General features: G+C 39.1%; 1 protein-coding gene across 1 annotated transcript in view; it reads right to left on the reverse strand.

The window, feature by feature from the left end:
- Positions 1 to 196: 196 nt before the first annotated feature.
- The window catches only part of LOC134663620 (hydrocephalus-inducing protein homolog), a 124,363-nt gene continuing 100,559 nt past the window's right edge, over positions 197 to 24,000 (reverse strand). The window contains exons 64-80 of the mRNA XM_063520038.1: positions 23,788 to 23,980; positions 23,014 to 23,235; positions 21,846 to 22,012; positions 20,550 to 20,737; positions 19,619 to 19,868; positions 17,240 to 17,420; positions 14,290 to 14,459; positions 13,913 to 14,045; positions 13,470 to 13,615; positions 11,875 to 12,010; positions 10,253 to 10,405; positions 6,554 to 6,721; positions 5,606 to 5,830; positions 4,482 to 4,703; positions 2,026 to 2,171; positions 1,143 to 1,323; positions 197 to 390 (exon numbers count right to left, since the gene is read on the reverse strand). Coding sequence (XP_063376108.1) covers positions 259 to 390; positions 1,143 to 1,323; positions 2,026 to 2,171; positions 4,482 to 4,703; positions 5,606 to 5,830; positions 6,554 to 6,721; positions 10,253 to 10,405; positions 11,875 to 12,010; positions 13,470 to 13,615; positions 13,913 to 14,045; positions 14,290 to 14,459; positions 17,240 to 17,420; positions 19,619 to 19,868; positions 20,550 to 20,737; positions 21,846 to 22,012; positions 23,014 to 23,235; positions 23,788 to 23,980 — 3,013 coding nt within the window. The 3' untranslated portion in view covers positions 197 to 258. The remainder of the gene's footprint in view (positions 391 to 1,142; positions 1,324 to 2,025; positions 2,172 to 4,481; positions 4,704 to 5,605; positions 5,831 to 6,553; positions 6,722 to 10,252; positions 10,406 to 11,874; positions 12,011 to 13,469; positions 13,616 to 13,912; positions 14,046 to 14,289; positions 14,460 to 17,239; positions 17,421 to 19,618; positions 19,869 to 20,549; positions 20,738 to 21,845; positions 22,013 to 23,013; positions 23,236 to 23,787; positions 23,981 to 24,000) is intronic.

The raw sequence follows: 24,000 nt of genomic DNA on the forward strand, positions 1-24,000 counted from the left end.
GTGCATTGTAAGGCACATTGGGCCTTATAAGGTTAAAGTCAAAAATCCTATCTCTCCCGTTGATATCATATTTACTAGAAACTGTTAGGTTAGACATAATGTTGTGTGGTTTGAACTCTGGTAAATATATGTTACAGGTCATACAGGCCACACCCTGTTTATTTTACTCACTTGATCAGTAAAATAAAACAACACATGCAGAATACAAATTTATTAATTAAAGAATAACAATAGGGAACTAAATAAATAATAGAAAAGTCACGGGATTCCTTGCAGGAAGTAAGTCCACTGAGCGCGCGGCTCCGGCGGGTCGAGGCTCTCGATCGTGAGGCAGCCGGTCGGCGTGCCGCCCACCCACTTATCGCTCAGGTACACTAACACCTTCAACTCCTATAATATTGCACATGTCTCAGTTATATGGTTTTATTGCTCGCTCAATCGCTATCAGATGTACCGAAGTACAGCTGATACGCCCTGAGCGGCCAAGGTGCTCACCAAAACCCATCACTACCACAAGTTCAGAGCCATAGAGAACCGTACTACCAAAATAAGGTTGACTTTTATTATCTTTTTCTAATTGGTGAGTTTTGGTTGGTTAAGATTATTGAATACTAACGGTGCGCACTAAGCACGCACAGACGTAAGCATTCGCGCGCAGGACAACTTTTTCTATAATTAATATGCATTTACTATGTAGACTGATGTACCGCGGTGGATCCCTACGTAATTTTGTAGGAGTAGGTAGGTAATTCGCCAGTAACTGGCCGCCCTAAACTAAAAAATAATTTTATTTACCTATAAAAATAATTCATTTTAGTATGAGATTTCTATAACTGGCCAACTTATACTAAAATTAATTCTATTTGTAGGTGAATAGAATTCGTTTGTGACGTTATTTATAAAAAGGGACCTTATTGTCGATGGCGCTTACGCCATTATTAACGATGCTCCGATATAAATTCAATGCCGCGCGACGCTATGCGGCGTAAGCGCCATCGACAATAAGGTCCCTTTTTATGGATAATGCCCCATTTTTAGTATAGGGCTGCCAGTTACTAAAGGTGGCCAGTTACTGGCGAATTACCCTACTATGTTAAATAAAGGATGTGACTAAGGTAAGGTTAAGTATCGTCAAAATTTACCTTTTTAGATGGTATACTTTCGAAAGGATTTTTAACGTAAAATTCCTGTTTATCGATTGTTAACCTAAACGTTCTGTTGTCCATGAATACGTTTTTAAACCATATCGCTGTGAAACCACCCGCCTTAATTTCAAAGGGTCCCTGTGGCTTTGCTACGTTTGCCCTTCCCTTTATGTGATACCTGAAAAATATCAAAAATAAGTACAAGTTTCCGATACGTACGTAGGTAAAAAAAAGTGTCTATCTATGGAACTTGCTATGTGAACAAGTCACTAGTAAATTCATCATTCTTTGACAATCTCAATATGGCGGTTTGTTCACATACTTAGTTAGCAAGTTCCGTAGAAATGACACTTTACGGTACCTAATATCTATGTCTACAATTGATAATGTTCGGTATCATTTCGCTCTCTGTAAAAAATCCTTTGAGTTTCTGCTTGTGCATTGGAAAATGATACACGTTAATCACCAGATAGGTAGGTACTTGCAATATATCCATAAAATTACTATAGTTTGTGTTATTTCGTTCGTAGTCCATTTTATAACAAAATGAAATTGTTTTCCGAGAGATTTTACTATTAACCCGTGGAGCGCCCTAATACTGTCACACGTGTGATGGTAACTGGTGTAGGAGTTCCATACTACGGTAATTCTGTGGCGCTCGCTCCACGGGTTAATAGTTTAATATTATAGGTAGTAATTTACACAGAATCACAGAATAAATAATAGTACTAGATACAGAAGACTCACTCTCTAACAAAACGCGTCTGTCACGATCAGCACAGATATGGCCGCTAGGTGGCGACAGCGCCACGCGCGGCTTATGGCAAACCCCAAAAATGGGGTCGAACGGATGGAGTTATATACTTGTATTTGCACTTACACGAATTCGCCGGCGTCCGGCGAATTGAATGATACCGTGCATTGTTGAAGCCCGACTTCGACTGGCTCGAACCACACGAGGAACTTGCCCTTTTCGAGCGGACCCAGGGCATACTCTCTGTCAGTCGTGATTGATGGATGGGTAACCTTAAAAATAAGTTTAAACGTAGGTGCCTACTTTATGTACAGCTTGGCAAAAGTGTAGAAATTAAAAAGTGGCAATATTTACTGCAGTTCCCTTTACCCTTTAAAATATATATAAGAAAACGGGACGACACTTCAGTGTTGCCACTTTTTAATTTCTACTCTTTTTTGCCAAGCTGTATCTACTGTTTTATTTTATTCCATTGGCTGTGGACAGGCCCTGAGAGACTAGCCAGAACATAAGGTATACTTATGGCGAGCAATATCCATAATCTATCCTATAATTCAGCATTTCCCAAACTATGAGTCGGGACCCATAGACCGATAGTGGGACCGGATTTTTGCCCTAAAAGTCATGATAATTCTAAAGATTGAAAAGTAATGCTTATATATGGGACATAATTTTGAAGCATATTTGTAAAATATAACGAAAATTTAGACGTTAGATATAAATTAGGTATCTACAGGGTGAAATTTAATTCACTGGCCAGATTGAAACAACCGAAAGAACTCGAATAAATATTAAACACGTGTTTTTTCTTTTAATACCGCTCAGTACATTTTTTTCGAAATAACTCATCATCAAGTTGTCCTAAAAACCTCGTACGTTATGGTGAACCGACAACTACCCACTACACCCGCTTCTCTCTTATCAGTTAAGGTCATTGACACCCCGCCCCTCCCGCTGTTTGCAATCGCGTCACCAATTATGAACCCTATTGCAGCGAGATTACCTATAAGTTGCTAATTTTTCCTTTCATATTAACGGGCTTAGAACCGTCAAAATGCAAAGGCAACCCATTTTTAATCTAAAATGTTATTTCTGACTAATGATTATTAACAAAACGTCCGTGGCTTAAAAACAATGAATAAAAACTAGGTCAGGAATCTTTGCATTCAGGCGTATTTAAAAAATTGAATCAACTTACGTACATTTGATTAAAAATCGACGAATTAACGAAAGTCCCACGAGATGGTACTCTTGGATTCAATCCTTGTCTGCGAAGGCGTGGAACGGATTCCATTTCGTATAATCTTTGTGCACCACGTAAACACTCATCACTTAATAAATAACACCGTACCACTTCGTAATATTCCCGGTTCGAAAACATTTTTTTTAACCTTAGTACGCGCGCGATTATTATTTTAAGGTTGGCGAGTGACGAGTGACTAATCATTTATGCTATGTTTACCGCTGGCGCGGAATGGTTTAGTTTAGACTACCCTCGAAATTGATAAACCTGCCTACCATCGCCAACACTAACTGAGTGAACCCTATTGCAACGATTATAAGGTTTAGTGAAGGTCAGATAAGGGTTTTGCTGATGTTGTTGTTAAAACCTACTATTAGGTTTGTTTACATTTGTGGTAATAGGGTGACCACGACTCGTGGAAAATATTTAAAAATTGAAAAATGAAAATTAAAAAAGTGTACTCTTTTTTTTCGCTAAATAGATTCCTTAAGTGTAACCTAGTGTCGGGAATGAATATGGCCAGTGATTTAAATTTCACCCTGTATTTATACACCGTGTTTTTATTGAATTCCGTTAACTTCGGGGTATGATTAAGAACGTATAAGAGAACTAAATGGCATAGTTAATTTTCGAAAAAAAAAAATTTTATTTGCTTTTTTTATAACAAAAAAAAACGTTTAAAAAGTAATTAAATGTAGCATATAGCGTTGTTGTAACACGGGCATTACATTTAACTCAACCAAACAATTGAAATCTGTGACATATTAATGTCGATCATCGATGAACATCGATCGACCGAGATTGTACTTAAGTTTAGTAGCAAATGTATGAACTCATTCTAAACACTAATCAATATGTAAACCGGCCCTAAGGCAGGTGTACACGCTTGTAGAGGCCTTATAGGAAAAAAATAAATTATTGTTTATCTCCGAAATGGAGTTAATTAGAATATCGGTGTCTTTGAGAAAGTTACTTGATTTAAACTCAGGAATGCACCCTTGAAATTAACTAAAATAAAAAAAACACGGTGTATACATATTTATATTCGTGATTTTTCGATATTCAATTAAAGTGCAAAGTTTAAGCTCCATCTTTTATACTCGTAATATGTTTGACGCTTAACGCTGTAATTTTTTTTTATTATTTTAACGGGCTACGTGGTCAAATAAGAATTAGCTTATGTTTGACCACGTAACATTGGGTACCCCTGAATTATTTCCACTGCGGTCAGCTCTTCTCAAAAGAGTGCCGACTCCAATGCCCTGCACTATTGAATATAGGGAAACATTAGCCCAAAATCCGAACCAAGCTAATATTTCAAGTAAAACGCTAAGCTTACTTCGCTTATAAAGACCGCTCTGACGTGACTCCCGTTCTGTACTCGAAGCCTCATGGGGACCCGCGTGCCGATCGGCGTGCTTATCTCTAGCTCCTTCGCCTTGGCTGGCAGACATTTCAGTATCATCTTGTACGTGTATGTTCCGACGTAAGGGTTGGAAATCTCCAAGTATTCCTCGCTTTCGCCGACTACCAATGGCGAGTAGGACAATAAGAGTGGCGCCTGAAATAGAAATAAATAAATAAATATTATAGGTCTTTCTTACACAGATTGACCCAGTCCCACAGTAAGCTCAAGAAGTCTTGTGTTGAGGGTACTGACAACGATATATATAATATACAAATACTTATTATAATACATAGAAAACAACCATGACTCAGGAATTAATATTTGTGTCATCACACAAATAAGTGCCCTTACTGGGATTCGAACCCAGGACCATCGGCTTCACAGGCAGGGTCACTACCCGTACCTACTAGGCCAGACCGGTCGTCAAAAGATGAGCATATTATACAGAGCGTTCGTTAACAGTTGGTTCACACCGGGGTTTCGCATTCATTTAGGTATAATTCTATGTCAATAGAGCTGGGAAAGACCAACTGCTGGCAGCGGACGTAGAAGCTAATCGACACAGCATGCACATTACACAACCATCAGTTCCCACTGGACCGTCCCCCGCGTCCGTGACGTCTACGTCAACCTCCCACATTTACGAGTATCACTCGAACTAAGAAAACATGGCTTGTGCCCTGTGATTGTTTTCCTATGTCCATTGTGTTGGGATCATCTCAACTGCAGGAGGCACACGTAGGGACACTTCCTACAAACCCGAAATTTGATAGTGGTTAAGGGTCGAATCATGCTATTCCTTTCTCATATATGGAACTATCCCTATCGGCTATTTAGAGTTGTCAAAATTCAAGTAATTATCTTATCTGGTGGTGCACGCAAAAGGAAGTCAAGTGGTGTCAACCCTAATAATAGCTCGGAGCAATGCTGAGCCGAACGGAGCCGTTCGACCGAAGTGAGGAGTGTCTCCCCACTGACGTAGGAGTTAGCCGACACTTATTTATTACCGGAACCAAAGAGAATTTTGTCTATGCCGGAACGAAAAAACTTGTCACCTGTGATTCTCTTCCTATTTCAATACTCTTGGGACAGTCCAGATGCTCGGAGTGCACTGAGAAGGAAACCGTCACGGATAACGGGTTGAGCACAATGATTTCCCGCTGGACCGTCTCGCGCGCCTTTGACGTTATCGTGATCGTGTCCACGATCTTGCTTGGGGTGACGGTGGCTACGATCTCGTAGAACTGGTACTCGCGTGTGACCTTGTTTACGAACGTCACCTGCGGATGAATCTTACATTTAGATACTCCACTCGTTCCTACACGACTATTACCTACTTTCATCTAAACTTAACAAGTAAACTATAACAAAGGTAGAAGGCACTTTAGCTCATCTGAAGCCCGCTCCACTCGAGTGTGGAGCGGGCCTTCTGCACCTTCATCTTGATCTCGTAGAAACCATCGCACTTCTCGGAGACCACCTTTACTATCTCCGTTGACACTACGTATGATTCTGGGGCGTTATTAGATAATATAGGGGGTATATCGGTACTATCGCTGGTTAAAATTCTTACTTTCATGTGCATCTCACACTCGCCATAACACCTGTAGTCCCAGCGGCACGTGGCGTACGTCTCGCCCCACACCTTTACGGTCTCTGGGTGCTTGATCAGAAACCGTCGCACTTCTCGGGAACCACCTTTACTATCTCCGTTGACACTACGTATGATTCTGGGGCGTTAGATTATATAGGGGGTATATCGGTACTATAGTTAGTTAAAATTCTTACTTTCATGTGCATCTCGCACTCGCCATAACACCTGTAGTCCCAGCGGCACGTGGCGTACGTCTCGCCCCACACCTTTACGGTCTCTGGGTGCTTGACCAGAAACCGTCGCACTTCTCGGGAACCACCTTTACTATCTCCGTTGACACTACGTATGATTCTGGGGCGTTAGATTATATAGGGGGTATATCGGTACTATAGTTAGTTAAAATTCTTACTTTCATGTGCATCTCGCACTCGCCATAACACCTGTAGTCCCAGCGGCACGTGGCGTACGTCTCGCCCCACACCTTTACGGTCTCTGGGTGCTTGATCTCGTAGAAAGAGTCGAACTTCTCGGGCATCACCTTCACTACCTCCGTCGACACTACATATGATTCTGGACACTATTAAGACAGGCGCTTTTTAGGGTTCCGTACCCAAAGGGTAAAACGGGACCCTATTACTAATTAATATCTATAGGTACATTACCAATATATTTCAAAATAAGAAACAATCTCTATTGCTCGCGCGGGTTGGTACCTGGTGCAAAGGCTGGCCATCGCTTTCCGACGTGGTAACGCGGCAAGTAATGATGGGCACCTTTGCACCCGGTACAACTCGCGGAGGTCTTCTGGATTAAAATAATTTAATATTTAGATTAAAATATATTAATTTTAGATATATTTAAGTTATTTTTCGTATGATTTTATATACCATTAACCTTTTGTACAGTCAGCCAAGAAAGTGGTCTACCACTTTTCGACTCTATCAGTCAGATGATAGAGTCGAAAAGTGGTATAGGGTGACGGCACCAGTAATGGACACGGCACCAATTATGGACATTTTTTACGTTGATCGAATTTATTAAGCAACTGTCCCAACATTTTTCAACTGGCAACACTAAAGCATAACCAATAGACGTTTGAGCTGTCATTTTGACACATGTCACCAAAATCAGCCGTTTTGTTCTAAGATGGCTGCGAAGTAAAATCTCGTTGCGGGCGGTGGTCATAAAAATCCGTTATTGTTGTTGAAATCGTTAAGGAGGTGAGTACATATTTGTGCATGGTATTATCTTGTGTTATGTTGTAATGAGATTTAATGTTATTTTTACTGAATAATACTATATTGCAAGTAAATTGAGCTAAGTTGAATATGTCCAATCACAGAAATAAGTCTTTTGTGGGGTTTGTTCATTACTGGATTCGATATTTTATGAAATTCAGTAATGGACAAGTGTCCAAGCTTAAGCTTTTTATTACTTTTTTAGTTTATTGTGTTAAATTATTTAATTTATTGCACTAAACATTTGAGTTGGGTTGATTTTGTGATTGCTCTTTATTTTCCAATAATGGACGATGTCCATAACTGGGTATTTTTAGTTGTCCATAATTGGGCTCTTTGTTTTGTCTTAGATGGATGGATAAATGTGGTCGGACTGCAAAAACTGCCAGGCTAAGGCGAGGCCGACCAAGCCATACGTCAACAGGTTTATTTTGCTATTATAATCCGTTTTTTATTCATCCTATTTCTCGATGAGGCAAATAATAGCTGTCACGCGGTACCACAAATTTGGTCGGACTACAAAAACTGCCAGGCTAAGGTGAGGCCGACCAAACCATACGTCAACAGGTTTATTTTAGCTATTATAATCTGTTTGTTTCATTCTATTTTTCGATGAGGTAAATTGTAGGGATTGTAGCTGTCACGTGGTACCACAGATTTGGTGGAACTGCAAAAACTGCCAGGCTAAGGTGAGGCCGACCAAGCCATACGTCAATAGGTTTATTTTAGCTATTATAATCCGTTTTTTTCATCCTATAGGTAAATTGTAGCTGTCACGTGGTACCACAAATTTGGTTGGACTGCAAAAACTCGTAGCCTGGCAGCAAAAACTGCCAATTCTATTTCTTGATGAGGTAAATTGTAGCTCTCACGTGGTACCACAAATTTGATCGACCCAATCGCCAATCGGCCGGCCAATACAGGATTTGGCCGACCATTTTTTTTTTACTGTCCTCAAAGGAAGCTATCGTGCCATACAAGTTTCATACGATTTTTCGATAGGTCTTTTTCATGTTTTTTTTTTATAAATTTGGTCGGACTGCAAAAGCTGCCAGGTTAAGGTGAGGCCGACCAAGACATACGTCAACAATTCTATTTTGCTATGAGGTAAATTGTAGGTGTCATGTGGTCCAATAAATCTGGTCGGACTGCAAAAACTGCCAGGCTAAGGTGAGGCCGACCACTTTTTTTTTACTGTCCCCAAGGTCAGGTATCCTACCATACAAGTTTCATTCCATTTTTCGATGAGGTATTTTTTTGATGTTTTTTTGTCCAACGTTTTTGCCATTTGTACAAAATCTGCCAGGTTAAGCCTAGGCCGACCAAGTGCGTTGAAAGTTGGAAGGTACTAAATGTCAGGTACCTCTACAGGGTAGGTATATTCTATTTTTTGATCAGGTTTGTTTCATGCAGCCGGCAACCGGACTAAAACTCTTATAGTATAACTTAGAAATCTAAATGAAAGTTCAAATAGCGTTAATAAAAGTTGATTTGTGACATCATTTGTTTCATTTATGTGTTCAATACAAAAGTGTCCATTAATGGATGTTCATAATTGGGTCCATGTCCATGACTGGGTGTCCATTACTGAATTTTTGATGTCCATCAATGGTGATTTCGTAAATTTCAATTTATATATTTTTTATTAATTATGTATTAAACATACAGAATTTTTGGTTTTGTTTAAATGTTCCTCGTGTATTTAAGTGCCGAAAAAAAAATCACCATTTTTGTATCGTCAAAAAACATCACATTTTTAAACGAAATTCTAATTTAGTGCGCTTAACATGTCCATGATTGGTGCCGTCACTCTACCTCTTTCTTGGCTGACCGTATGTAGACTGGAATCAACTATAAAATAAACCTTCCTTTCTTTACTTATCTCTTCTAGTCGAGTTCGAGTGTGAAAATATCAAACATGGAATATTTTGGCAATTTGAGATAAATTATTTATTTACATTTGAAATATTGTTAACAATATTCTGATACGGAAAACTTAGCCCATCCATCAGAAATCCATGCAGATTGGACACAGTTCCCCTTTCGCAAGGGCTCATAATAATATGCCCTTTAAATGAGATACGTAACGTAAGTATAGACAAAGAAACATTGATTGAGCTAAGATGCGTAAAAACTAAGATAATTTCGTGCTTCCAATTTGACAGGTAAACGAAATGGCGCTGTACAGCTCAATTCATTTTACCATTTTACGGTAACTCTGATTGTTAAAAGTTGACGTGTGACAATTCAGTGACCGCAAAACATATAGCGCAGTAAAGCGCCATCTGTTTTGGATATCAAAGTAAGGGTACGTTTTTTCTTAGACTTTAATACCTCTCTATTACAATTAATTATCTTTGGTATAGGTGACTTGTTCCACGATATTATTTAATTCTCAGATAGCAAACTTGATATCGTGGAACAAGTTAATGCGTAATGGCACATGATGTGCGGATTCCCGTATCAAGTAAAAGATTGTTGTGAGTGTAAGGGAATTTTCCCGCACATACGGGAGAAACTTGCTACCGGCTACGGCGTAGAACTTCTCAGAATACTGTAATTAACACATTTACCGCTGAGCTACGGTCTTAGCGTTAACAGGCGCGGCTCACTCCGCGATTTCGTCGCTTTGCTACAGGTACATAGCTAAAAGTACATCCGTTCCACACTAATTTTGGGAAAAGCCATAAGCCGCGCGTGGCGCTATCGCCACCTAGCGGCCATATCTGTGCTGATCCTAGCAGACGCGTTTTGTTAGAGAGTGAGTCTTCTGTATCTAGTAGGTACTATTATTTATTCTGTGTCGTTACGTCGTAGGCGATAACAGGGGTTTCCCGGCAGATAACATACGGTAAAAGTAATTATCATACCTCGGTGATATGATGAACCTTCAATAGTTCGGTGTGAAACGCCTTGGCCGCCACATTGATTTGTATTAATCCGTTAGGCTTCGGCGGCATCGCTACCCCGAATAGACTTATAAAGAGTGCGCCCTCGCCCAAATTTGTAAATAACACTTTGTTCTGTAATTAGAATTCCCCGATTAATAATACAACACTGCCCTCCTAAGCCGAATAGCGCTATCTCAAAAACAAATGATTTTGAAAATGTTCTTCTCAGTAATAGAAACTAAAGTATAAGTTACCAATGGATTTTCTTTTGATATAGCGCTATTTGGCTTAGCAGGGCAGAATAGTGGAATCATTGTCACTTATATTATGTAATGTACTTACAACACTATTATACATAAATTGTTTTTTTAGTAGATACCCTAGAAATGATGATCGTTAATCCCGTAGTCTTTTGTGGCAGCGTAGTCAAGTATCAGGTAGTAAAGTATTAGTCAAAGTGATTACAGTTATGTATGGACTTATATATATGTACCTAAACAACAACGTCATATACTTTATTTGGCCATCCCCCTTGAATTATTTTCTTGTAGAGATTTCATTAACTACGCTGCCACGAAATTACCTATACACACACTATTAAGTTCATGCTTCGCTAGAGGAATAGACTTTAGCCCAAAGTTACAAATGAAGTATGGTTAGTTTATTGACTCATTACGAGTGGGTACATACTACATATACCGGGTGTGGCCTGTAATATAAGCAAAAAATTAAACTGTAGGCTGTAGATACTCCTCATACTGACCAACATTTGTTCAGCTACTTTTAAAAATAACTTGTGGTTTGAATTTTATTACACTTTAAAGTAGAGATGCCCCGAATAGTGAATTTGGCCGAATACCGAATACCTAATATTCGCCCCCCCCCCCCCTCTCGGCCGAATACCGAATATTCGGCGACCGAATATTCGGCATGACATGCGAACATTTTTGAGTCACAATTATTACGAGAACTGTTCGCCAACAAAGCACAACGTTTGCTAAGATATATTTTTATGATGAATAGAATTAATGAATGTAGTTAGAGTCAATCAAGTCAGACCCATGATATAAATAAAATATTTTGGAATCAACAAATGCTCAAAAACGTACCTTCGTATTTAAACACTTTCCAAGAGTACATTTTAAATATTAAATATACCTAGTTCTTGGTTCTTTTGTTGGGTAATTTTTCTTTTTATGTAGGTGCAACAGGTATTCGGTATTCGGCCGAATAGTAGGTAACATTCGGCCGAATACCGAATATTCGACAAAGTGGCCGAATAGGCCGAATACCGAATAGTTGCCGAATATTCGTGGCATCTCTACTTTAAAGTTTATTCTAAGACGCATTGTATTGCGAATTTTATGTTTAAGGCGTGACAAGCAACGTCAATCACAATGATATGGCGTGGCCATGGCGTCCATTGAAGATAATATTTATCTTGTATGAAAAATAGGGAGTCTTATACTTCATTATTTTTAAAAGTTGTTGAACAAAAGTGTCACGGTTTGAGGAGTACGGTCTATGTTTTAATTATTTGCTCGTGTTATAGGCCACACCCGTATAAGTAATAATATTTTATAGTAACGTTTCAGAGATACCTCGTGTCTCCCCATAGTTTTCGGCCTGAAATAGATCGGTATGTCGAAAACCGAATTAGGTTCGATGCTACACTGGGCTAACGTGGAGAATGGTCCGGGAGGCAACTCGGATAGCACCAGCCATGTTCCGTCAGTTCTATAATCGTAGTTTAAATGTTAAAATGAACAATTATGATTTTTATTGCGACTCTCAGGGCATAGATAATAAACTGTTGTCACTCAGTCACTATTTGGGCCATTTTATTCGAAGTTGCACACAGCGTTTTCGGGTTGTCCCATACTTTTGATATAATGTTTTGCATATTTTACACACACGCTGGAGCTAGCGCTAGTGGCCTAGCGGTAAGAGCCTGAGATTTTCAATCCGGAGGTCGCGGATTCAAACCCCGGCTCGTACCAATGAGTCCTTGTACAATGGACGACCATTTGATTTGATGCTTTAAGCATTTCTGACGACCGGTCTGGCCTAGTGGGTAGTGACCCTGCCTATGAAGTCGATGGTCCCGGGTTCGAATCAAAATATCGAATCGGAACAAAATAACATTATAAACAAGTATTAAACTCTATTTCTTTGCTTTATTGGATACCTATAACAATTGCTGTTATTTAATTATATAATTATTCCATTGCTGGGATTTAATTATGGCTCGTACCAATGAGTCCTTGTACAATGGACGACCATTTGATTTGATGCTTTAAGCATTTCTGACGACCGGTCTGGCCTAGTGGGTAGTGACCCTGCCTATGAAGTCGATGGTCCCGGGTTCGAATCAAAATATCGAATCGGAACAAAATAACATTATAAACAAGTATTAAACTCTATTTCTTTGCTTTATTGGATACCTATAACAATTGCTGTTATTTAAAAAAATGTGAGATCTTAAAGTAGGTGTTCACGCCAAATCAACGAGAATCCATGGCTCGTTGTAATTAAAAAGGTATAAGTAAAGTCAGTCAATTCAATAATGGAATAATTATAAAAATAATGGAATAATTATATTTATTTATATTTATTTATTTAATGGAATCGTTAGTGGTCAGGAATAATCAAATTTTAAAGATAAGCAAACAATGAGTTTGCAAACCATACGTTACATTACAAATTTCAAAAACCGAACAAGTGCGAGTCGGCCTCGCCCACCGAGGGTTCCGTACTTTTTAGTACTTGTTGTTATAGCGGCAACAGAAATATATCATCTGTGAAAATTTCAACTTTCAACTATCACGGTTCGTGAGATACAGCCTGGTGACAGACGGACGGACGGCGGAGTCTTAGTAATAGGGTCCCGTTTTACCCTTTGGGTACGGAACCCTAAAATGGAACGTCTATTCGAATACTTATTCACTCACACATTCAACTTTGACTAAGCATTTTACCTATACGAACTGTACCTATCGGCTCGCCCGCCCAGTAAATGAATGATAATGGCACTGGAAATGAAGAAATTCGGAATGATGAAATAAATCCGCCACTGAGGCCCTACCGCGAACCACGTTCGATATGTTGCCTCCCTGTCATACTTACGTACGAATTTACAAGTGCGATAGAGAGGCAACACGTCGAACGTGGTTCCCGGTAGACCCTCTAAACTCACGGGTTCGTAACCCGCTCGTAGCTAGTCGCGACCTCCCGCACCGGACACTCAATGAACATGGTCTTGGCCGCCACTTCGCCCGTTTCCAAGCAGGCGGCGTACAGGGCTAGTGTCTGTGGCTTGTAGTTCTCAATGTTGCAACACGCCTGGAAGTAGATAACACTGAGCGAGTTCGGACACTTTGGAATTGGGAGGGCCCCGTCATCACTAAATGTTTTTTAGAGATTTTCATTCTCAACTTTTTCATGTTTGGTTTATTTGGCTACGACAATACGATGTGCTACGACTACTACGTCGTAGAGATTAGCTACGTTTTGAGAATTTATAGCAAAATTAGTAGAATAATTCCTAGTACATCGGGAGTAGGTAATCGCAGTGGCAAGCAGGAGGCCTATTCTAACTAACTAGAATCTGCTTGTGGAATTTTTGACGGAATGTCTTACCCATAATTTGACAAACGGATTCTGGCTTTTTGGCCTGTAGGTAATAGTGAAGGTCACGTTAGTGCGTGCCGCGATGTGGCCCTGCATCGGCGAAATTTTAAACTCGTCAGACATCAAGGGCTGCCACCAAAATCTGGACAAACAATAGTTACATCTGGATAATCAATAGACATGTTCACATTTTCATGCCCACATTATGCTCCTAATAGACGATAGATTCTAAAAGACGTTTATTATTCACCCTTAATACGAAGATTTCGTTGTCACATTTATGCCTTTTATTAAAATGTTCATGTTTGTTTGTTAATATAATGTCCAAAATGGTCCAAATACATGGCAAATTAAGCTTACTCATATTTCTCAATTCCTGGCCTCACCTGGCCCCGAAGTCCCCTTGATTCAACAGCATGACCTTCAGCATTTTGCACGCCTGGATGCGCACGCGGCCGAACTGCAGCGAGTCTTGGCTGAGAGCCAGGCTCATGCCGGTGGCGCTGCCGCTCAACTGCACTAGCGTCCGCTCGATGTTTAGCACCCTCATGTTCACCTGACGAATAACGTTTTTTTGCATGTTTTTTTTAAGCAATAATTTAAAAAAATGCAAGCACGTACGGCTAATTTTTTTAATTAATTTTAAGCGCGAATTATTTTTCCATCTGCCAGTCTAGCGGCAGGCGAACGAAGTCTTTTAGAAATCTATTTTCGTTCATGTCGTCTCGGATATGGGCGAATATGGTATCGATGCATTCAGTGTAATGCCCTCAACTCAACCCAAATATATGAGATGACAAGCGCGAAAGTGGTGGGGGTAGTTGCTGTGACATCATAAAGTCGGCAGTACAAACTTTTTAGGGTTCCGTACCCAAAGGGTAAAACGGGACCCTATTACTAAGACTTCGCTGTCCGTCCGTCCGTCCGTCCATCTGTCACCAGGCTGTATCTCACGAACCGTGATAGTCTGTCTACTGACTGTCTGAACTGTCTAGTTGAAATTTTCACAGATGATGTATTTATGTTGCCGCTATAACAACAAATACTAAAACCAGAATAAAATAAAGATTTAAACGGGGCTCCCATACAACAAACGTGATTTTTGACCAAAGTTAAGCAACGTCGGGAGTGGTCAGTACTTGGATGGGTGACCGTTTTTTTTTTGCTTTTTTTTGCATTATGGTACGGAACCCTTCGTGCGCGAGTCCGACTCGCACTTGCCCGGTTTTTCTTATAAACATACCATGTGGCGGGGTCAATCGCGGACGGTCTAGAACGCAAAATGACTATAGTGTAATATTTTGTCTATATCGCAATTAGTCTACATCGCAAACGGTCTAGAACGCAAAATGCCCACTTTTTATATCACCACATTTTACATAGGTAGGTTAGGTTCGTTAGGTATCATCAAATGGCCGAAGACCAAACAGCACAGAATAGGAGCCCAGTCGACATATAAAGTTAAGATAAAACGGAAAAAATAATGTGGGCATTTTGCGTTGTAGACTAACTAATTGCGATATAGACAAAATATTACACTAGTCATTTTGCGTTTTAGACCATCCGCGAATAACCCTTAGTTTAACAAATTATTAGAAAACTTTCTAAAATTTCACAATGCACCGTTGACTTTCAAGTACTCTAAATTGAAAATGGCTGAATAGATTAGTCTAAAATACATACCAAATGACTGTGAAAATTCTCTATATAATGTTAAAAAATAATTAACCAGATATATCATTTATTTGTGTTGATATCATATTCACTCATATCCGAGACGACATGAGCGAGAACCTAAAGTCTGTGCCGTCGCTGTACTATGTTGTTATTTCCAAGTTACAAGACGGCAATTAATTTTATGGCCGGTCAATGAATGTCATAAAATAGTAGATTGTTAACCAAGGGTGGAAAGTGAACCATTTCACCCGAGATATTTACACAATAGTTCGAGGGTGAGATGGTTACTTTTACCCGAGTTAAACACTCTACTTTTCATTTCGACTATGAGGAAAGTCAAACACGAGAAATGTAGATTTATTATTGGTAAGTATATTTCTTTAGAACAAATTATTAACAGATACATAGGTAAACCACATAACTAAGTCCCTCGAATCACTTGAAAAAATCATTTTGAACCAGAGCAAGTAATGTCTCAACTCAACAGTTTATTTAGTATAAATACATACTCCCGCCTTTTCCTAATTAGTTTTTTTTCTATTTTATTATTGTCCTAAAAATAAAAAAAACTTACTAATGCCAAAATATTTATTAGTGTGCATAAATATTATACTTCTTGTATTTAATATTTAACGGCACACTTCTTGTATTTAATATTTAACACTTTTTTTAAGGCGCGTATACATTAAGGCCGTTTCAGACACATCCCAATTTAAAATCGGATTGTCTATGGTTTTAGATTTTTTTCATGCGGAAGCTAATAACTGAATAATATGGCATATATAGACGGTCAAGCAAATCTTGTCAGTAGAAAAAGGCGCGAAATTCAAATTTTCTATGAGATGATATCCCTTCGCGCCTACAATTTTCAAATTTGCCGCCTTTTTCTACTGACAAGATCTGCTTGACCAAGTATGGCTGTTAGCCGTTGCTCGAAGCAAAAATTTTTATAAAAATACTTTCCACCCTAGGGTGGGAAATGCAATTTTCCACCCGGTTATCAGCCTATGAAAGATGAACTTTCCGAACAGGAGAGATGAAAAAACAATTTTCATAGTGCGTGGTGCGACTGAAACTTTGCAGGGATTTATAATATATATCAATGAGTATATCAATATCATAATATTAAAGACCTTGCCAAATAATTAACGTTTTGCAAGAGATGGAATAACTTTTATCCTTTTTTTCGTAGATTGGTACGAGTATATTCTCCAACTCCAATGCGAACTATAATTTATATTAATTAACAACGCGTTTATTGAGAAAAAAAATGTCGTGAGTTGTTTGACAGCAAATATCTTGCCGTTACCCACTAAGGGCCACTTGCACCATCCCACTAACCCGGGGTTAAGCGGTTAAACCGTTAACCCAGTGTCAAATTGTACTGGTAACCATGGCGACTCCAGGTTTAACCAGTTAACCCCGGGTTAGTGGAATGGTGCAAGTGGGCCTAAAGGGTTAATAGTGCACACAAAATTCTGTGCGATTTTGACGAGATCGTCAGTCTATCTTGATGGGAGCTGTCTCAATCTACATTTTCTGGTACAATATATGCATTATGCACCCTACAATCTTAGAGAAAGGTAAAGAAGAGAAGAGGTTATCGGCGGTCAAAATATGTATAGTTCTTATAATAAATTGTGAAAATAGTATGTGTACCTGTACGTTAAAATGTGTAATCATGTCGACAGGTTTAAATTGAATCTTCAAAGGGACTTTCCTGTAAGGCAGTATTTTGCATTCTTTGGGCATGACCTTTAACGACGCTAGTGCATTTACAACGTCACTTGCGGCTTGGTTCCGGACCTTGTCCTCGTTGTATTTTTTCACCATATGAGTTCTAAACAAACATTACGTACTATGTGTTATTATGGTATCTTTACGATATTTTTTTTCTACATGCTAAGAATACGTAAGCTGCTAAGTCATAAGCACACGCACGTAGCAGAAATAACAGTCTTTGTTTTCTTATCACATATTATTAAATTATCAATCACATATTTTTAAACTAGCTAGAAGATCACACAATCACAGATTCTAACCTTTTCTATGACGACATAGCAAATAACGTCAACTTCGAGCAACACCGGCTTCCGACACGTCGGAAGGGAGGGGCCCAAGCGATATCTCGCCGTACAAATCTTTCTGCCATTTTTCGCGGGGGGAAAGGTGCACACAGTCGCATTTCTCACACACTTACATACAAAATCCAATCTGTAATGACGACACAAATACATAGAAAATGACACACGTCAAAGACAAATCTTGCAAACCTCGATCTCTTTTTATGTACGGACGAGTGACTAGTGTCACAACACGCACACTAACACATTTTCGTTGAAGTATGTCATTGTATTCTGAGAGATGAGAAGTCGGATTTGTCGCTCGACCGATCCGCAATTTGTACTGAGCGAGCAAAATCGATAAATCCAACAATTACTTGAGACTAAAATATAATAATTGTATTTAAATGTAATTTAACGTATGATATGTAAAAAAAAATTACATGTGAAATGTAACACTTTCTTTTTGTAAATTTGATGTCCCCGACCTCTTTTTATAACAAAAAACCGAGCAAACAGGCATTTTTGTGCAGCAGTGTTCACGCGCGCGTCTGGACTCGGTCTAGTGAAAAATCCAAGTGCAACTAGTTTTATTACCCGCGCTAGATTATTTTGACGCGCTAATCTTGTACCTCGGCAGAGGGGAAATAGTGCGAATGCCGCCTCCCTTCCGTGTTGCTCGAAGAACGTCAACCTTGACTTGACGTCAACATCAACGAATACAAAAGCAATAAGTTTTTGGCAAAAATTTCATTTTTGGTAGGTACAAACAATTGCGATAAAAATCGCTGACTGTACTTTTCTTACGACAGACAACTAATACTCATTAATCGAGACAATTCTAAAAACCCCTAACACAATAAGGTTGCGTTGTTTCATCTCAGAGTCCCTATGGCCACCTCCTGTCTCCATCATCAGATCAGCTTGATGGTACCATAATATTGCATTGTCATCCGATTTATACATGCGTGCAAATTTTCAGCTCAATCGGAAACCGGGAAGTTAACTTGCAAGATTTGATTACAGAACGGCAGACAACGGGACAGGTGAAACTAAAAAATAAAAGCTTGTAAAATGTAAAGTAAGTGTACCTATCTATGTATATGTCGTAGTCAGGTCGTATAATCCGCCGTATTACATTTCGGCTAGACGTTTTCAAAAACAGGGGCGTTTTGAAATGCGGCGGTTCGACGATTAGCCGGATTGTCATTGCGATACGTTCTTCAATAAGGCGGCCTAAGTTTAGCCGCATCGTACTACTATTTTAGATTGTAGAGTGACCAGTTCTTTCGGTCGCCTACGTAACCGGAGTTTGACAATGTTTGCAATTTAATTTATTTTTACCATGGTCCCACCACACTACATGTGTTTCTTTTCCAAAACATTTCCTTCACAACTTAAATAGACGCAAATATCGTAAATAAATTTCTGGGCGGTTTGCCCTTCGGGCATCTGAAGCTACCTAACGAACCTAGGTTAGGCTAGGGTAAACCGCTCAGAAATACCGCCCGTCTAGTTAAGTTGCGAAGGAATTTTTTTTTTGAAAAGAAACGGTCCGACGAACTCCAGATTTGATGGACACCCCAACGTTTGTCAGGCAGCGCCACGAGTGTTAAACATGGAAACTAAAAACTGTCAAAGCGGCGGCTAATGACTCGCTGTATTAAATTACGGCTAGCAGCCGTGTTGAAGAACGTATGGCGCCGAATACATTCCGGCGGATTCTCATTCAGCCGCATTCAATACGGCTAATAATCGTTAAACCGCCGCATTTCAAAACGCCCCTAACCGTAATGTAATACGGCGGATTATACGATCCGACTGCGACATATATATGAAATTAAATGGTGACCCAATATCAATTTTGTGCTTTCCATCACGGAGTACAACTCCAAATGATCCCGCATATACTTGCGGAAATCAGGCGGCAATGCCTACTGTTATAATAGCAAAAAATAAAATGATCACGACTCGCCTCGAAGGTCCCGCGTCCATAACCGCACCAGCGACACCGGGATCGAGACACATGCTAGTCGCGCCCGACGGAAGCGGGTCCTCTGTCTCTGTCAAGGGGTGTGCCTCCTTGAATATAAAAGTGGCATCTAGGGCCACTTTGCTGTGGTTCATCACCGCTATCTCACGAATTAACTTAGAACCCACTTTTACTGATCCCAGTGTGTAATGTTTTTCGCACCCTTCGTTTAAATCGAAAAGGCACTTTACACCTGCAATGTAAACGTGAATTAAAGCCTCTGTTATGTCGGTCTCCAAACTACAGAGATTTATAATCTTATACAGTCGGACCAATCTAACTCTGCATGGTACTTGAATGAAAAGGCGTGACAAAGTCATCATTAACCTTTTCGACGCCGTGTCAAACACAAAAGCTGTCAGTCGGACGCCTCGTCACCGAAGTGTCAAAACTGAAATTGAACTTTATGCATATGCACGTAGGTCTATGTTGCTCTGTAGTCTGTGACCGATTAATCGGTCTTTGGCGTTGGACCTGTGGTGCGGATGTATAGGTCATTGGCGCCCAAAAGGTTAATATCAAATTTTCCAGTGAAAACATGATGTTCGCTTTGTTCATTTCAAGTCTGCAAAGTAATCAGACGAACTCTATCAATTATGTTGAGTCTCGGTGGGTGGGTAGGAGTAGTAGGAGTTTAGGGACATATTACTGTACGGTTACCATCAGTTTGTCACTGACATAAACGCCGTCGAGAACGTAATTTACTTTCTATACATCTCGCTCGCACTCGCATATTAGTGCAAACGGGATGTATAGAAAGTAAATTACGTTTTCGACGGCGTTTATGTCAGTGACAAACTGATGGTAACCGTACTGGTCTAGCGTGTTACGTACGTTAATATAATTTGAGCAAATATAAAATCACTATTCCTACCTTCTCCTTTGACAGTAATGATTTCTTCGCAAAGCGAATTGACCCAGAACTTTATCTGGAACTCATACAGTTTCGGTAGCTTCGGTCGGAAGTATATTTTCACTTTAACCTTCTCTTTGGGCTGGATTGTAGGCACGGACTTGTAGGCCACGAAGAGCTCAGGCTTAGTTTCAAAATCCAAGGCCAGGCTACAATTATAGATAAGATAAGAAATACTGATTCGAACTTTCACGGTTATTAAACATTATTGTAATTGAAAGTCGTTAGTGTAGTGTTTCGACACAGTAACATCCCTAGTGCGCAAAACGTTCAAACTGATAAACAACACCAAGTGCGGGTAGTTCAAAACGTCGGTACCTAACAACTAAATTTACGAAAGATAAGTTTTAAACCTTCACAACCAGCACACCTCATCGCTGAAAAAAAACCCGCGTGTGGATAGGCAAAGGGGATTTCAAAGGAGATTACAGCGTGCAGCGTCATTGATTATAGTTCGTTTTTTTAGCATTAGAAAGAACTCCACAGAAGCAAGCGTGCAGTTCTTATCAGGCTCTTTAATTGTTAATAATTACTGAATTATCTAATATAACATGGTCAATACATATAATTTACTTGAAATTATTAGCGCTAAAAGTGCCGGATTTGGAACCACAGGCTTACTTCTGCGAAGTTCTTTCTAATGCTAAAAAAAACGGACTATAGCCATCGATAATTTTTGCCTGTTGCGTCCGTTACAAAACATCAGGAAAAAATTAAGTTCATGAAAGGTTTTTTTGGGATTATTGTACACAATTAGAAAGAGGATAGAATACAGAATTTTGTGAAGTCATTTCAAGAACGTGGTCTCTTTTTGTTTTTTTTTTTAGTTGAAAATCAAAATTGACCTTGGGTAAATCTTTACATGTTGTAAAACATTTGAGGGTTAAAAAAAAAAACTAGCGGTTAAATGTCAGTAATTTTGACTTTGATAAAACCGTTTAACGTTAGACATAACGACGCAATAAACGTTGCATCACTCTACCACTTACTTTTTTTTAAATCTAAGTTTAAACGAGTCGGCCCTGAAGATTTTTAAAAAACAACAAATGAAGCAAAAAGAATACACGTGGGCCCAAAAAATTTTTATAGGGCGTGAAAAGATAGAAAACTACCCCACTTATCCGCCATTTTAATTTGGCAAACGATGGACCAAACACCCTGTATTTACCCAATAAAAGTTCAAAATTGATTGTGTAAAACGTTTGTTCGCAGAGTTTTAGAAGGAAAAAAATATAAGTAAATGAAATGAAGAATTACAGAATAGGAACTTTGTCATTGTTCACAAAAGTCACGATTTTCTTGTAAGTGTTGTCCGGCGGGTTTATTATGCATGGTCCAAAATCTAAATTCTTGCAGGAGAAATGATACATTGGTTTTTCAATTTCTGAGTGGAGGAGTATACTGTACTCCGGTCCGTCCGTAATCTACAACAAATACAATACATTTATTAATTTTAACCTAAATAAAGTCTGTACCTACACATAAATTTGCCGTTTCAGCAGACTATTTTCTTGAAATGCTACTACGGGTACGGCGTAGCATTTCAGGAAAACTGTCAAAAGTGTCAAAACAACAGCCTGTGGTAGGAGTGTGGGAGAGAGGTACGTATATGCCAGAAAAGGACAATATGACCAACTACAGTGTTGCCACTCTCAATATTATTCTTTGGTTTCGAATATCGGTACAGTTGTTTAATATCAAATTAATTATACCGCTCGTGATCCATTTCGACACTTTGATCTAGGAAGTTAAAATTTGTTCAGACAGAAGTTTTTGTGGCAAAATAAAGTGATTGACAAAATGAAATATTGACATGTTTGTTATCGATGTTACCGTAACGTGTTATACTTACATTTTATAAGGAAATACACAATAGGTTCGATATCTTCTCTTTTGATATATTGGTAGTTTTCTATTCTTTTGGCACTGTATACTACAGTTTACGTTTTAATTTTTAAGTACTATATGTATTGTAATAAAGAAATTATGTACCACTTTGCGATTGATTTGTATTATTGAACTACAGCAAATAGAAGTTATTTACATATTTTAAATTGGAATCTACCGCTACTTATCGATAACAGATCTATCGATGTTCCGTTTTCTCAAACACACGTTTTTGCCACAAAAACTTCTGTCTGAATATGTTAATACTAAGGCACGCTACGGCGTCGGATACTCCCGACTTAAACTCGTTATTGATGTAAGGAAGTGGGTAAATCGATTTAATTTTCTGGCCTAGGACGATCAAGCTTAATCTCGATATGATAAGAACCGTATAGAGCTAAGGCAACTTGAGCAACGGTCCATTTAAATGCGATTTTGTTTAGACATTCGCAGCGACTCTAAAGTTCGAGTGCTATCAAAATGGGAGAACAATAGAGCCCAATGCAAGGTTAGTGGTGGTTAAGAGGACGTAGCTTACATATAGGGAGACAGGAAAGGCTTGCACCGGCACAGTTTTGAGAGTGAAGCTGAGGGTACACTCCGCCTGGTTCGCGGGCGCCACGTGCCCCCTCCGCGGCTCAACCGTCACTGTCAGGTACTTTTTAACCGCCGAGCTGTTGTAGCACCATTCGTAGAAGAACGTCGATGAACCCTCATTCGTTATCAAAAACGTCAATGTTCTTGTGTATGTTGATGCAGTCTGAAATAAATAAATTAACCCCAAAATAATTATAACAACCGACCGCAACAAAATATTATGCCTTTCCGTTTTGTAGATCATTAATTCTTATGCACAAATAACCAAACCGCTCACCATAAAAGTACAAAATGTCTACTCCGCTTTGCTCCGTAGATAAAAAAAGCAGATATGATCCTGCTTATGAATCACTCCGTATATTTTAAGTAATTAATTTATGTACACGCTTTACAGTTTACATTATGATGTGACTAAAATACGCTACCGCGTGCTATTTAGCATTTAGACTACCTAATCTACTCGTACCTAACTATGCACTTTAAGGCTACCATCAGATTGGCATTGACATAAACGCTATCGTGAACGTAATTTACTTTCTACTATGCATCTCGCTCGTACTGACATTATAGTGCCAAAGAGATATATAGAAGTAAATTACGTGCACGATAGCGTTTATGTCAATGCCAAACTGATGTTAGCCGTACTTATGTCTATTATAGAATCTGTGCTTATGTTAAAATGTAGTAATTAGGTAAATTAAATATTTCGAAATACCTGATCCAAATGTATATTTGTGATAGCCTTGCTATCAAGTACATGCTCGTTTCCAATTAAAAAGTATGTAACTTTTGGTCTTATTGAGAGACTTAGAGCATTGACGCACAAAGTCAAAGGCCTTGTTAAATAACTGATGGCACAAAATATCTTGAATGACAAGGGCCCTTCATCAACCGGGGTGTAAATAAACCTGAAACGTGAGATTCATAT

This window comes from Cydia fagiglandana, chromosome 4 (genome assembly GCF_963556715.1).
Source record: "Cydia fagiglandana chromosome 4, ilCydFagi1.1, whole genome shotgun sequence".
In the NCBI taxonomy this organism is placed as follows: Eukaryota; Metazoa; Arthropoda; class Insecta; order Lepidoptera; family Tortricidae; genus Cydia; species Cydia fagiglandana.